The sequence below is a fragment of the Penicillium cinerascens genome (genome assembly GCF_028974065.1).
Source record: "Penicillium cinerascens strain IBT 15544 chromosome Unknown contig_9_segment0_segment0, whole genome shotgun sequence".
NCBI classification, from domain to species: domain Eukaryota; kingdom Fungi; phylum Ascomycota; class Eurotiomycetes; order Eurotiales; family Aspergillaceae; genus Penicillium; species Penicillium cinerascens.
The window spans coordinates 1079270-1093326 of record NW_026695296.1 but is presented as its reverse complement, the minus strand read 5'-3'; the positions used below and the strand labels follow the sequence as shown (position 1 = coordinate 1093326).

The following is a 14057-nucleotide window of genomic DNA, read 5'->3' as shown; positions in this document are numbered from 1 at the left end:
AGTCGGCATACCTCTCCGAAGACCAATGTAGTAGGGAGGTTGATCGGGCGTAAAAAGTGGGGGATTCGGGAACACGTTCCCGTCATGAGGCCTGGAGGGGATCTGAGGGTTGAAAACGAGGCGATCAAAGGATGAGCGATGTCATCTGTGCCCCACAATATCCTCTCTTAGGGCGTTGTTGATCGCTGCCCGAGAGGAAAAGAATCTGCTTCCGCCTGATCAACCAGGATGCGGGCAGGGGTGCAAATGACGGAGATCAACGGATCGGCTTAGAGAAATCACCCAGTCTTCAGCTGCGCGAGTGAATTGAGTTGGCTGTTAAGCTCGCTTGTCGCCACTACGACGCAACGGCCTCCCTCGGTTAATGGCGATCGACATTGGCCAATCACCTCCAGAATGGCGGCTGACAGGGAAAGATTGATCATTCATCTCGTGATCTACCTCTATCGGCGATCCTTATGTATTAAGATACCCACTTTCATTTCCCTTGGGAAGGCTAAGACGGTAGTGCTCCGGAACGCAAAGACACCAGCTGGGCTCGTTGCGGGGCACTGACCCTGACTAACCCTGAGAATCAGGGACTCGTCAGCCTTACGCGTATGGGTCAACTTCCTGTTCTTGGCTTGTGTAGTTGCTTTTGTTGAGGCTTGAAGGAGAAAAAGAAAACTGACGTCGCAAAAGTCAATCTGAGATAGACCCACAACTCCCGGCTCGAGCCGTGCTGAGTACCGTGGTTAGGAGACATACAACAAACACAACGGGAGCCTAACAAAGGAAATGAAGACCCAACAATCAGACCTCGTCGGATATCAAGGGAAGTTTTTCCTCGTGAATGATTAGGGAGTGCCTGAATGGCGTAAAATACCCGGAAGTTGCATGCTGCAGTCAGCTGCGAAGGGAAACGAACCAGATTTTCACCGGAGCAAAGACCAATAGGAAACCTAATTGTTTTCATCTATGAAAATTTCTTTAAACTTTCTCAACCCCAAAATAAAATAAAATAAAATAATAAAGGGTGGATCATGAAGGGGAAATCAATAGAGGCAGCCCCCAAATTGGCCATCCTGCCCCACCGCCGAATGAGCCTCGCTGCAAACACCAAGCCCGTCCTAAACCCAGTGATCCCCATGACCCATAACCCATAACCCACCGCCCAAGACCGAGAATTCTGAAACGGAACGCCCTTTTACCCACCCATTCCTTGTATTTTCCCATGTGGCTCATGATGTCGCTGAGTATGACGATGACGGTGGCGATGCCCTAGCGGCCGATCTTTAAAGGCGACCACGGCTGTGAGCTAGCGGGGGACTTGATATATTCGTCGAGCATTGAGGAGCTACCCTTGGTAGACTTGCCGCCTGAACCGAAAGACGAGGCAGAAGTGGAACTGCCGAAGGTGAGGGTCGAGGGTGGGCCACCTTTAGAGGTGGAGGCCCATGCACCAACTTGGCTCAGGTCGGGGTTCCTGTTCGATCGCGAATCAGTATATGGCTGGGCTCTGAGGATGAAATAGGGAGAAACTGGATAGGAGGTTGTAATGCACATGCTGCACGTTGCTGTACGCTAACTGCAGAGTCTGTGCAGAACGGAACTTACCGTGCGGGACTCATGTTAATGGGTCCTAGGATGTAGTGACTTGGGATACGGCGAGATTTGGGTGGTCTTCAAGGATAATAATGGAATATGTAAAACCAGTATCTCTAGCGGACTCGTAATTGAAGTAACAGCGTGGACTGATGGTTACGATTGACAATCACGACTCTTGGTGACAGCTAGGCCGTATAGGACGGGGCCAAATGACGACGCGGTGATGGGTGATAAACTACAATTCCCTCTGGTGAATCGATTCATTTTATGCTAGGCGAGGCTCAAGCTGTCCAGAAAATCGCTGCTTGCGACCAACACCCGGGTTTGCACCCTCTCTCAACCCGGGGGAAACATTATACCTTCAAAAAAAATATTGTCGAGTCATTCAGTACTTCGCGTCGACTCCGAGTGGATAGCCAGGAACAACCGATGCTGCCAAGGGAATCCACCAAGACCCCACTCGCACACCGTCATTGGCTAAAACGCGATGACATTCAAGGCTGAACCATTTTATTCTTATTATCTCGAGAAGGATTTTTTCTGGGGTCCCAAGCTCGAGCGATCCTGCACAATTGCCTGAGAATCGGAGTACCATCAGGAAATTTTTCATTTAAACAGTAGGGTAGAAATCATGCCCAAGATGACCTCCTGCAGAAGTGGCTGTCCCAAACACTGGTCATAGTAGATTCGTAAGCTTCGTTCCTGTGGAAATAGGGACATGGTCTCCAGACAAGGAGATCCCGGGATGTCACCACATTTCATGCATTTTGATCTTCTCGGAAGGATGCGAGTTTGTCCTCGGACTAGCGGATCCGATCACACGGAACATGGGAATACAAGAAAGTCGGTGTGGTCCACCGCTCTAGATCTCTAAAAAGGCGAGCCGGGTGGGGGTAATACGCGCCCATACAGCGGAAAGTGCCAATACCACTATGAACCGAGTCCAATACCGCTAATCTTACATTCCAGTAACGCTTCTTTCGATCGTAAATCCCCGTTCCGAGAAAGCTGTGGCGGTGTCGAGGATCCTCATCGTCCCCGAGTCATGTACACGTCTCCCTCGTCACCCTAAACCTTCCCAACCTTGCCTGGAGTCTTGGGCTATGGAACGAAGAGATGAATAGCTACCAGGGTTTACTTTAACCAAATTGCACCTGGGCATGACTCCAGGGTAAAATGTGGCGAAGCCTACTGTACCCCTTCCGTCTCGACCCTTAACTGAGAATGCCCTCATTCATGTACACATCTCTCGCACCCACCTAAGACAAGATGAAACAAAGAACATGCACGGAACCAGACCGTCATTGCCGAATCTTGGCCATAGCCGTATCACGACGTTCCACGTCGACTTCCTTGAGCTAGCGGGCAGGGACCGCGCGCTACCATCCAGCTGGCGCGGGACTTGGGGAGTGGATACGGCAGTGGTGGTGATCAGCGATCGACCCGGGCCAGACTCGAGTCCTGAGGGTTCGAGACGGCCCTTGGCCCTAGTGGTTGCCTAGATTCTGCCGGGGTGACAGAAACGTTCAAATTACGGCTCCGATATGAGGCGTTTGTCCTGGATGTGGCTGTGAGGTGTGGCACGGCATCCCCGAGCGGGCCGACTGCGGGTTTTTCTTATAAGGGTTAGACATACGGAGGGCTTGGACAAACAAAGGTCTCGTATTTGTCGGTAGGACCGAATAACATTGATCATCATTAGCTCAACAATAGTGGATATTCCGGACTCGCGACTCGGACGTCTCGCCCACTCACAAAAAAAGGCGCATCGCTCGCGCCAAGCCCTAGCATGTATATCTTCGTCCAACTGGGCGCAACCGAACAGAACAGTGCTGGAGCACCGACAGCATAACGTTCCTGAAACGCCGAGAAATTAGACTCGGAAAATAAAATAAAAATTATATCGGTCTCCACAAGGCTATGGCCTAAGAACTCAAGGACGGATATGCTGATCACCACATCCGTCGATAATATACAACCGCTCAATACGCCTGACCAAGGATCCGACCCGAGCAGAGCGCATACCGTTCCTCCGAAACCGGTTACAACGAAATGCATCTCGGAGACTTGTATGTATTGACCACGTAACAAACCCGAGAGCACGATCCCCGTCCGCGTCATCAAGGGTATCGGGCAGACGCAGGTCCCCGGACGTGCGCAGAGAAGCCTCGTCGCACTAGAAGCCTAGTCTGGTGCTTCTTCCCAGTGGCGAACCCTTCACTAGTCGTGAGAAAGCGGGAGCTTGGCCATACCTTGTGCCATTTCCCTTAGCTTTTGCCTTATTGTAAGATTCTGTTACCCGTTACATTGTACCTACGCCGCCATGTACCCCGTTGCGGATCCGTAGATCACACGGCCACCATGGCATTTACCCACAGGGGTTTTTTTTGTCAAGTCTCTGTCAGCCTTGTGTCCGAATTTGTTTGTAATTTGTTCACTTGGCGAAGGTTCGGACATAATACATGTATGTACATAGGGTTATTATTACCGTCGTGCTGCCATCTTTCCCGGATAGAGAATGAGTGAGAAGTGTGTGGAGGGGATGCTCAGGCCCCTGGTGATTTACCTGGGTCAGACGGGTGTGCTTGCCTCTTAGCGGGCGAAATTGTCCATCGCATTGACGTATGATACCGAGAATGTTTAGTGTGGCGCAGTCAGCGATGGTTGTTCGGCTGAAGGGTTTATTCTCTACAGCGAAATTATTCCCGAGGCGGACCTTGCATCGAGCGCCTGGGCTGTACGGGCTGTTTAACAGGGGGACCTGCAGTGTGAGATCAGGACAAAGCTCGCGAGAAGCAGTTGGATGATACAAGGGTACATACTAGAGTGGGGCTACACTATGGAGCTCTAGACCTTCCTTTTCTCCTTCTTGCCTTGCTGCGCCTGTGAAGCCCGAGGCATGAGGTCATACGTATAGTTTGTAAAGTCGGTCGAACTGTTGCAAGTTTGCTGGCCCCTGGGGTGATCTGAAATCTAGACTCGCATGGGTCTTGGGTGTTCGTTTCAGTGCACTGCGGAGAAGCTGTGGCCGATGAGGGCCAGACCTTGCGAGGATCACCCTCAATTGACCTGAGCATTCCTACAACATAAATTCGAAGGAGTTGAAGTCTAGACTCTTACATGGGCTGAATATGCTCACGTCGTCCGAAGCTCTCGCAGAGAGTAATTGGACGTTCGAAGGGCCAGACCCTTCAGGCCGTTTACAAGGCCGCTCGAGAACATTGAATCGTCGTCTCCCTGGAAAAGAGGCGCTATCGTTCGTTTCTAGACTGTAGCTATCCAGATGTACACCCAATAAGTCGACAGGGTGGCCTAAATACGGCAGCGCCTGTTTTCACTACGGACATCGCTCGCTTGGGGGCGGCTCATGCGAAATCAAAGCGGTAAGGCAGTACCTAGACACCCGTGGACTCTAGACAGACCGCTTCAAGGTCTCCTCGTACAAGTGGAAAATGACTTGTGAATTCAGAAATTTTTGATTTTGTTTCATTCAGGGGAATCTATGCACAGGCGAGAGATGTGCCGGGCATCGGAGACCCTTCACGTGTCGTCTCATGCAGCCAAAATCCATTCCACCCGGTCAGGTGTAAAAACGGAGAGTAACCCAGATAAAAGAACACCAAACAACCACGCGCACCGAACCCAGACCCAATTCCTTGCGAGTCGCTTAGATGTGGGTGTCGTAGGCGATGGGGACAACGGTCTCGGGAGCATTGCCGGCGGCCTTGACGAGGTGACCCTCACGGGGGCCAACAGCCTGGCGCTTCAGGTGGACGTGGATACCCTTCTCCTTGGCCTCACGCTTCTTGATGGCGTTCTCCTTAACACGGTTGATGAACTCCTCACGGGAGCGGGAGTGCTGGACGTGCTCGATGCGGACGTTGATGCGCTTCTCGATGTAGCGGTTGTCGACACGCTTGTACAGGAGGACACCGACGGAGGACTTGGTGACGTTGTAGACAACGCCGGTCTTGCCGTGGTAGACCTTGTGGGGCATACTGTTCTGACAGTCAATTTTTCATGTTCCTTCTCATCGCAAATTGTGGATTGTGTTCAAAGGGGAATTTCGCAGGGGAAGGCGATATTTTCGAGTGTGTTGCTGGGCGAGCGAAGAAAAAGAAAATTCGGATTGTACTGACCCCTTCTGGACGGCACCGTTGACCTTGACATCGACAATGTCACCAACACTAAAAAATCGGTCAGATCTCGTTCTATATATCAATCTCGATATCGGTTTTCGTAAAGTCGTACCGGAAGGTCTTGAGGTAGGTGGACATGCGGATCATGCCATGTTCCTTGAAGTTGCGGCTGAAGGCATACTGTCGACGCAGTTAGTATACCATAGTCCTCCAAATGTGCCAAAAGTATCGAATATCGGATTCGTAGACGTACCCGAGTGCCAGCGCGCAGACCGTACGAGTGAGGCATGGCGGCGGTGTTGTGGTTGGTGTTGTGGTGAAAATTGTCGACAACGGGCTACCTTCGTCAAAGGTGAAGCGGCGGCCCGGAGATTCGACGGTGTGTCTCGCTTCACGTGACTAGGGCTCAACCACAAGGCTTACCTTTTCGGGACTAGTTTGTCGCTAAGCCCGCCTCAACTCTTTCCTTCTGTGAATTTCACTCGAAGTGCTTATTCGACAACTCCCGCGACAACCAGGACAACCAGCAGCCATGGCCCCCGCCCCGTGAGTATTATGTCTACAATGCGCCTATCGCATTCATCTAACCGCTTTCTCTGTACAGTCGTGTCTACTCCAAGACCTACAAGGTCCCCCGTCGCCGTGAGTACAACCTTCAAAAAATCGCATCTTGGTGAATTTTGAGGCTAATTCCATTGCAGCTTTCGAGTCGGCCCGTCTGTTAGTACTCTCCGGCCACTAATCAGAAGCGTGCTTCTGGTTATGTCGTGTGTTCCACTCTAACCACTTTTCTAGTGACTCGGAACTTAAGGTTGTCGGCGAGTACGGCCTGCGCAACAAGCGTGAGGTGTGGCGTGTCCAGCTTACCCTCTCCAAGATTCGTCGTGCTGCTCGGTACGTGAAGGAACAAACCCCGGTCATTGGAGAAATCGTGAAACTAACGGTCGCAGTGAGCTCCTCACTCTCGATGAGAAGGACCCCAAGCGTCTGTTCGAGGGTAACGCCCTGATTCGCCGTCTTGTGCGCATCGGTGTCCTCGACGAGTCCCGCATGAAGCTCGATTACGTTCTTGCCCTGAAGGTCGAGGATTTCCTTGAGCGCCGTCTCCAGACCTGCGTCTACAAGCTTGGCCTCGCCAAGTCCATCCACCACGCCCGTGTCCTGATCAAGCAGCGTCACATCCGTGTCGGCAAGCAGATCGTCAACGTGCCCTCCTACATGGTCCGTCTGGACTCCCAGAAGCACATTGACTTCGCCCTGACCTCGCCCTTCGGTGGCGGCCGCCCTGGCCGTGTTCGCCGCAAGAAGGCCGCTGCCGCCGCTGGTGGTGACGGTGAGGAGGCCGAGGAGGATGAGGAGTAAATCATCTCTTAAAAAAGAAAAACGGGAGTACGGTTGGGTTTCGCTTTTGGACACCTCAAATGTTCTGGGATGTTCATGATGACTATAGCATATCCACATCATGTATGATCATGCAAATTGAATGAATCACAAACAGCCAGACGGCTTCAATTCGGAACCCGAATTCTTATTCTTCCCATCGCAGCTGAGCCATTACTGGTTTCCATATGTACAGTAGATCTTCAATCATAAAAACGCCGATCCCCAATTCCCCAGATTCCTTTATCGTGTAATCGTTGTCAAGCCCACGTGCCACAAGGTCTTTCATCCCTCTACGCCCACCATCTCCTTCAATGTCTCTTCTGCACCTCGGTACCATCGGCCCATCTCCTCGAGACCGTCGCTCTCCCCTTCCAGCTTCTTCCGTTGCGCCTCGCGGGCCTGTGCAATTGCTTCAACCCTGCGTCGCTCAAGCACCGTACACTCCCTCTCAATCGCCTCGGCTTCTCGAGTCTTACGAGGCAACATGTTCTGCACAGCAGCAATCTGCCTGTTCAGCGCAGCCAATTCCACCTCTCGCTCAGCCAACAGGCTCAATGTCGCAGGGAGAGGAAGATTCTGAGACGACCGTGGGTCCGAAGAGTCCATATTGGCGACCTGTTTCGCGCGGAGCCCTGCAATGGTGGACTCGAGGTTCTCGATAGCGTCAGGGAGAGTCGATAGCTGTTCCATTTGTACCTCGACATTCTTGTAGCCTGCCGTGTCATACCTCATTAGCCAGCACGGGTATACCTCTCCCGCATGAAGACTCACGGCTCGCCAGATCTCGGCCCATTTTCTCCATCTCCTCGATCATAAGACGCGCTTCTTCCTTGCTTGCCTTGAGCTCTGCTTTCACTTCCGCCAGCTGCGTCTCCAACTCCACATTCTCATTGTGTCCTACCACGAGCGGCGGGTCACCCACGATCGCTCGCAAGAATTTCTCTTTCGTTACCTGCTCGACGTAGGAGAATCGTAGCTTAGAAAAAAGTTCCTGGATAGTAAACCGTGTTAGCATTTGCGACTCGGTACAGGCATGGTCAGATTCTAGCAAACGAACCTTGTAATGCGTGAGATCCGCCTCGAGAGAGGCTGGTGTCGGGTCATTCAGGTTGGATAAGGAGACGTCGGAGCCTCGCTTCGAGGGAGAGAAGTTGGCATCGACAACGTCGGAAATGGGTTCACTGATGCGAATAATCGCCAGCTGTTTTTTCAGGTCACCCTGCTCTGCTTCGAGCTGTTGGAGTGCCCCTAGGGTTTCAGAAGCATCGTTCGCCATTTTAAATGACATGGATGACGATAATTTACACCTGAAGGAATCAAAGTGAGGGTGTTTGAGAGTCCCGCATGCAAACAATCGCGAGAACATAAACAAGCAACTCGCGATAACAGATAGCAAGGCGGTGAGAGCCTCGATTTCGGCAGGCGCAGCTCGACCTTCTCGGCGCCACACCTTCCTTTACTTCCAGTGTTTGCGTGATGATGGGATAGTGATATTTAATTCGCTGCTCTTTGCATCTAGTTGGTCTGGTCGGTTCGGATCAACACCGCAGCCTGCGATTCGACGTCTTGCCTCGGCAACATCATGGACGACGACTACGTTGCGCAGGTCCTTGCCAAAGAGGCCCGGGAAACTTCTCAGAAGTACTCGGCTGAGGGCCTGTCAGCCTACATGCCTCGCAAGTGTGTGCTTTCCTAAATATCGGAATCAACCTCCTAAAGCGGCCATGCTAACTCGGCTCGTTCGCAGGCCCACAGGCAACGCTCCGAAGCCCAATACCCGGTTTCTGCGGCACCTAATCAAGGAAACGGACAATCACAATACAGCGCTGAAGCGGAAGGAGGAGAGAGAAGCCCGAGAACGAATGCACCAGCTGAAAAACGAGGCCAAAGGCGACTCAACTTCCGCGTCGCAAACTTCCCGAAGACAAGATCGCCCTAGCAGTACACGACACGCCGACAGACGCCACAAGGAGGACCGTGATGACCGACATAATGCACACCGGAGACGACACCGGAGTCGTTCTACATCTAGAGACAGAGACCGCTCTCGGCGGCATCGGCGGAGGGACGATGGTGACAGAGTGAGAGAGGAACGCAGAGACTGTGACCGTTCAGACCGACGGCGAGACCGTCACAAGCACGAGTCATCTCGGACAGAGCGACAGGGCCGGGAGCGATCACACTCGAGGTCTCGCAGTCGTTCTCCCCGCCGGGATCGCAGTTCTGAACGCCACCGCGGCGAGCGGCGTTCTCGTCGATCCAAGTCCCCGTCTGGCACGCATTCATCACTATCACGCAGAACCCATAGGGATCGACGGTCTGAAAGGGCCGAGGCGACGAATCGTGAAAGCCATTCATCTCGAGATGCAGTCAACCGGTCCGAATACAAATCATCTTCCACTACAACGACCCTACACCGCGATAGATCGGACGACGAGTCGGATCCTCTGGAAGACCTCGTCGGCCCTCTTCCTCCTCAAGATGGCCCAGGCTCGGCGCATATTCGCTCGCGAGGTCGGGGCGCCTACAAACCCAGTGCAAGTACCATCGACGCTCATTTTGCGGCGGATTACGATCCTACGCTGGACGTGCAACCCGACGAAGACACATACAACGCGGATAAGCGATCTCGCCGCCCCGTTGCAGGTCTCATGACCGAAGACGACGATTGGGACATGGCCCTCGAAGCGATGCGCGACCGTGCCAAATGGAGAAAAAAGGGAGAAGAACGACTGCGTGCAGCTGGCATGAACGATGCGACCATTGATCGGTGGAAGAGCAACGCCGCCTTCACCGGGCTGGACGGTGAGCGCAACCCCGATGATGTGAAATGGTCGAAAAAGGGCGAGGGCCGAGAGTGGGATCGTGGCAAAGTCATGGACGACGAAGGCCACATTGATGTTCAGGCTGCTTGGAAGTAGCTTTGGTCTTGGATATGGCGTTTTAGAGGCAGTATTTAGATACCAGGATGCATTGTATTTGGCACGGCGCAGTATCGCGGAGTCTGCACGTTATGATAGTACAAATACACAAGTGAGCGTATACCTACATACAGACTATTTTCTCTCAGGTTCCGAGGGTTGAAGCCCCCATGGTTGTGCAGTATAATTGAAGGTGTTTCTAGAGTCGCCGAAAGCCAAGAATGGGCCCCGCCGTGTTCCGCGTCTTTGTCAGAATGCGGAATTGGGCCTCACGCATATCCGAAAGGACAACATCAGTCATCGTCGGAGCAATTGCCAATGCTTAGAGATCATCTTTCCTTGTAATCACCTAGCTGAAATTTCGCCTTCTAAGGATTTGAGGTTGTGTTGCCGCTTGATAAGACCGATCACCCCTCGAATTGTGGGGTCTTCTCCAGCAAATATATTATCACCTGGAGCGCCTTATCCGAGCTCATTATCGATCGCTCAGCCCCTCAAATCACACACCAGAGCCCATACCATACCCGAGTACATTATCAGCATTCACAATGACGGATCAATTCGCATTTTCGTACCCATCGCCATTGGAGGGATATGAGAACCTGGAGCCGCTACCCGAGTGAGTCCCAGTCAAACAACATTCAAAGATCACGGCGAACACTAAACCGCCAACCAGAGAGAGAAACGAGGACGGCAAGTCATTCAAGAACCCTCAGCACGGCATCCTCAGCAAAGCCTACGAGGAGTTTCCAGACCCATTGACCAAAGGGGGACACGGCGGATTCGACATCCACATCTACCACTTCCAGGTTCAAAAAACCACACCTGAATGATCAGCACGAGGCTGATACCCGAATAGAACAACCCAGACCAAGTCGCATATGCCCGGGCATTGTGGGAGCGTATTCGTCGTGAATGTAAGCAATTAATCCCATACCCTAGTATCTTCTTGACCGGTGGAAATCTAACATGGCCAGTTCCCGAACTACGCATCTACACTTTCTTCGATAAACCCATTGGCCCGCACCCGGTGGCCATGTTTGAAGTCAACCTCTTCACACCGGCACAGTTCGGGGCTTTTGTCCCGTGGCTGGTTATTCATCGTGGCCCCCTGAGCGCTTTGATCCATCCCAATACGCATGACGAGTCGGAGGAAGAGCGTAATCATACGCAGCGTGCGACGTGGCTGGGGGATCGGATTCCGTTGGATTTGAGGATTTTCAAGTTGATGAAGGAGGCGGAGAAGAGGAAGGAAGAGGAGGCGGAGAAGGCGAAGGATGGAAGATTGTAGAGGGGTAGGGGATCTGGGGTATTTGTTCTAGAGGAGTATACAGACGAATACATATGATATGTGATACTAAATAATTATGATGAAACTGGTCATGAACTTGTGTTACATGTTTTGTGAACCTGTTGGGTTCGAGTGTTGGCAGGGCTGATGCTATACCGGCCTGCTCTATGTCATGGCACTAATTGAAAAAAAAAAATACTCCTTGCAGCACGAATGAAAAGGAAACAGAATTTCTGTATTTCCATATTAAGTGTGGAAATACATGCAGAATTGCTTCACGAAAGAAGAACTCGCTCTGTCAACCGCTGCGCTCACGACAATGAGTCGTACATACATCCAACCAATTTTGCACCGAGATTTCCCAGAAATATCATCCAGCCTGGAATAAGAGGTTGATATTACCCTGGAAGTTACATTTCTGGCAGACTCTAAAAAACGGGCCCCGTCGGGAGATCATTCGCGATAAAGATCCCACCTACAAGGCTAGACGGATATTCTTCGCCTCTCATCCCAAACTGCTGCGGGTTAGCTCCACGAGATAGAGTTCGTGGATGGCCTAGGGCTCAAATGACTAAACCTTATGTTAAGGGTCCAGGTATCGGAATTACCCGCCCTCTCTCCGAGGATCTGATGATGGTCATCTTATCAGATGACCCCCGTCAGATATATCAACACCTGCGAACGGGCCCTGCAGCTTATTCAACTACATAAAGTTAGACTCATATGGCCGTCAAATCGGAAGCTCTCATACCGCTAGATGTTCCTGGACCTGTCGATCTGTGGCGCAGCACTAAGTATGAATCAGAACATTCCAATGCATCCCTAGAGGCCACCTGCCCATGTTGCCCCCGCCTGGGAATCCTCCCTCGTGTGCGCTCGGTCTCCCCGATGCTGAAGCGGAGACTCTGCAATTCTCTCGGAGACTTGGCTGCGTCGAGGCCGTGTGATGGCCCCTTGGCCGCATTACATCAACCGGGGCAGGCGAAAAAGCAATGTGACATTAAAGGAACGCCAGTCCAGATCGTACCTGTACTCGCCATCTTATTTATCGGTCATTTCGTTACTTTCCAGGGGTTTCTCTCTGGAGGCCCTCGGTCTTGGGTGAGCTGCTTTGCTGCATCTTGTGACGGGGTCTTGCTGATCGCTATATAGATAAAACCTCGAGTGGGACACGATCTCTTGAGCCCTCCGTTCCTGAAGAAGTTTCGACCGCTTTTGTGGTTGACGACATAGCACTCATACATTTATCGATATGCGTTTGGAATCGAATCTGGTGGCGCTGGCCCCGCTGGCTGTTCAACCTATGATCCATCTAGTCAGCGCCACAGCTACTATCCCAAAATATGTGTACGACTACGGTAAGAACTTACTATTTTGAATACTCACTTCACTCCTAACTATGGAAAGCCCCTCTGGGCTGGCTGCACAGCCAGGACCCTTACCGACCTAGCGATCTCCAAGCACAACTGGATCATACAATCCCCGCGGTAAACTGGACTGCAGTTGAAGGTGCCCCATCACCTTTGACTCTCAACAACCTCGATCAGCTCAATAGCATGGGCAACACTAGTGTGTACCTCACATCCCATGAAGGCATCGCTGCGACCCCCGAACCCGCTTGGTTCCGTGGCATCACGCCTGATAGCGACGGTCGGACGGGCAATGGGACTGGATGCGCTATCGTTGTAGTTGATCACGGTGGTGAGAAGGTTGATGCGTTCTATTTTTACTTCTACGCGTAAGCAAGTCTGCTGCTTTGCAGGATGATAAATTTACTGATACATCCAGATACAACAAGGGCGACATCGTCCTGGGCATGGAATTCGGAGATCATGTGGGCGACTGGTAGGGAAACCAACCCAATTGATTGACCCAACTGACCCATGCCAGGGAACACAACATGATCCGGTTCTCCAACAGCACCCCGCAATCAATATGGTTCAGCCAGCACGCCAGCGGCCAAGCCTTTACCTACAACGCACTGGAGAAGCAGGGCAAAAGGCCATACTCGTACTCGGGCAATGGAACCCATGCCAACTACGCCATTGCAGGGTAATCATATCCCCTCATCAAGCGAACACTTACTCACTAACTCTAACTCTCCAGAAAACACGACCATACAATCCCAGGCATCAGCTTCCCCACCGGCTTCCTGCTGGACTACACAAATCGCGGGGTCCTATGGGACCCAGTCCTCAACGCCTACGCATACACCTACGACCCGTCAACGGCGACCTTTGAAGCCGGCGGGGATCATTACCCCCTCTCCTGGCTGAACTTCAATGGGAAATGGGGAGACGACCAGCCGCCACATGAGCCGTCTATCTTTGGAGAGGCGAAATACGTTGGGGGGCCGAACGGGCCCAAGTTCAAGTCTTTGAACCGCAAGCATACCTGCCCGTCTACGCCTTGTGCGGTATTGCCGTTTAAGACATGGGCGGAAAAAGAGAAACCGGCTTTGTCTTAATGCGTTGATATTGCGCGTCAGGGTTTATTAGGTAGTATAGTACTGTATAGCACCTAGAAAGGAAGTAAAATACCCACCAATGGAGATATCGCTCCCTTAGGACCCCTTTAGTGGCCAGTCCGTAGCGTAGAAAATAAAGTCCGGGGCAACGGCCAAAAACCAGTCCAGAACCTTCCAAGATCCCGGTGCGACCGTAGCTTGAGTTCCGCAAAAGAAGCCTAACCCTACCACGTTACTACGCTACCGCTAAAATCTTCCCGCTCCTACTC

General features: G+C 52.0%; 7 protein-coding genes across 7 annotated transcripts; 4 read left to right on the top strand and 3 right to left on the bottom strand.

Moving 5' to 3' along the window:
* Window positions 1-1260: 1260 nt before the first annotated feature.
* On the bottom strand, window positions 1261-1610 carry N7498_007255 (uncharacterized protein; the record flags this gene model as incomplete). Its single annotated transcript, XM_058454317.1, has 2 exons — window positions 1261-1465; window positions 1597-1610. 2 exons carry the CDS (start codon window positions 1608-1610, stop codon window positions 1261-1263), a joined length of 219 nt encoding a protein of 72 aa, XP_058306566.1.
* Window positions 1611-5254: 3644 nt separating this feature from the next.
* Window positions 5255-6015, bottom strand: N7498_007254 (60S ribosomal protein eL21; the record flags this gene model as incomplete). The annotated part of the gene is made up of 4 exons (XM_058454316.1): window positions 5255-5585; window positions 5727-5774; window positions 5839-5906; window positions 5980-6015. The coding sequence occupies 4 exons, from the start codon at window positions 6013-6015 to the stop codon at window positions 5255-5257; spliced, it is 483 nt and encodes a 160-aa protein (XP_058306565.1).
* A 207-nt stretch (window positions 6016-6222) lies between these two features.
* On the top strand, window positions 6223-7315 carry N7498_007253 (40S ribosomal protein uS4). The gene is made up of 5 exons (XM_058454315.1): window positions 6223-6272; window positions 6331-6368; window positions 6428-6446; window positions 6522-6620; window positions 6677-7315. The coding sequence occupies exons 1-5, from the start codon at window positions 6259-6261 to the stop codon at window positions 7086-7088; spliced, it is 582 nt and encodes a 193-aa protein (XP_058306564.1). The 5' UTR covers window positions 6223-6258; the 3' UTR covers window positions 7089-7315.
* Window positions 7316-7391: 76 nt separating this feature from the next.
* N7498_007252 (uncharacterized protein) lies at window positions 7392-8385 on the bottom strand (the record flags this gene model as incomplete). Its single annotated transcript, XM_058454314.1, has 3 exons — window positions 7392-7822; window positions 7881-8100; window positions 8167-8385. 3 exons carry the CDS (start codon window positions 8383-8385, stop codon window positions 7392-7394), a joined length of 870 nt encoding a protein of 289 aa, XP_058306563.1.
* A 306-nt stretch (window positions 8386-8691) lies between these two features.
* On the top strand, window positions 8692-10030 carry N7498_007251 (uncharacterized protein; the record flags this gene model as incomplete). Its single annotated transcript, XM_058454313.1, has 2 exons — window positions 8692-8789; window positions 8857-10030. The coding sequence occupies 2 exons, from the start codon at window positions 8692-8694 to the stop codon at window positions 10028-10030; spliced, it is 1272 nt and encodes a 423-aa protein (XP_058306562.1).
* Window positions 10031-10578: 548 nt separating this feature from the next.
* N7498_007250 (DOPA 4,5-dioxygenase family protein) lies at window positions 10579-11321 on the top strand (the record flags this gene model as incomplete). Its single annotated transcript, XM_058454312.1, has 4 exons — window positions 10579-10649; window positions 10707-10839; window positions 10890-10947; window positions 11008-11321. 4 exons carry the CDS (start codon window positions 10579-10581, stop codon window positions 11319-11321), a joined length of 576 nt encoding a protein of 191 aa, XP_058306561.1.
* Window positions 11322-12573: 1252 nt separating this feature from the next.
* On the top strand, window positions 12574-13788 carry N7498_007249 (uncharacterized protein; the record flags this gene model as incomplete). The annotated part of the gene is made up of 5 exons (XM_058454311.1): window positions 12574-12679; window positions 12729-13059; window positions 13110-13166; window positions 13212-13373; window positions 13428-13788. The coding sequence occupies 5 exons, from the start codon at window positions 12574-12576 to the stop codon at window positions 13786-13788; spliced, it is 1017 nt and encodes a 338-aa protein (XP_058306560.1).
* Between the last annotated feature and the right edge of the window lie 269 nt (window positions 13789-14057).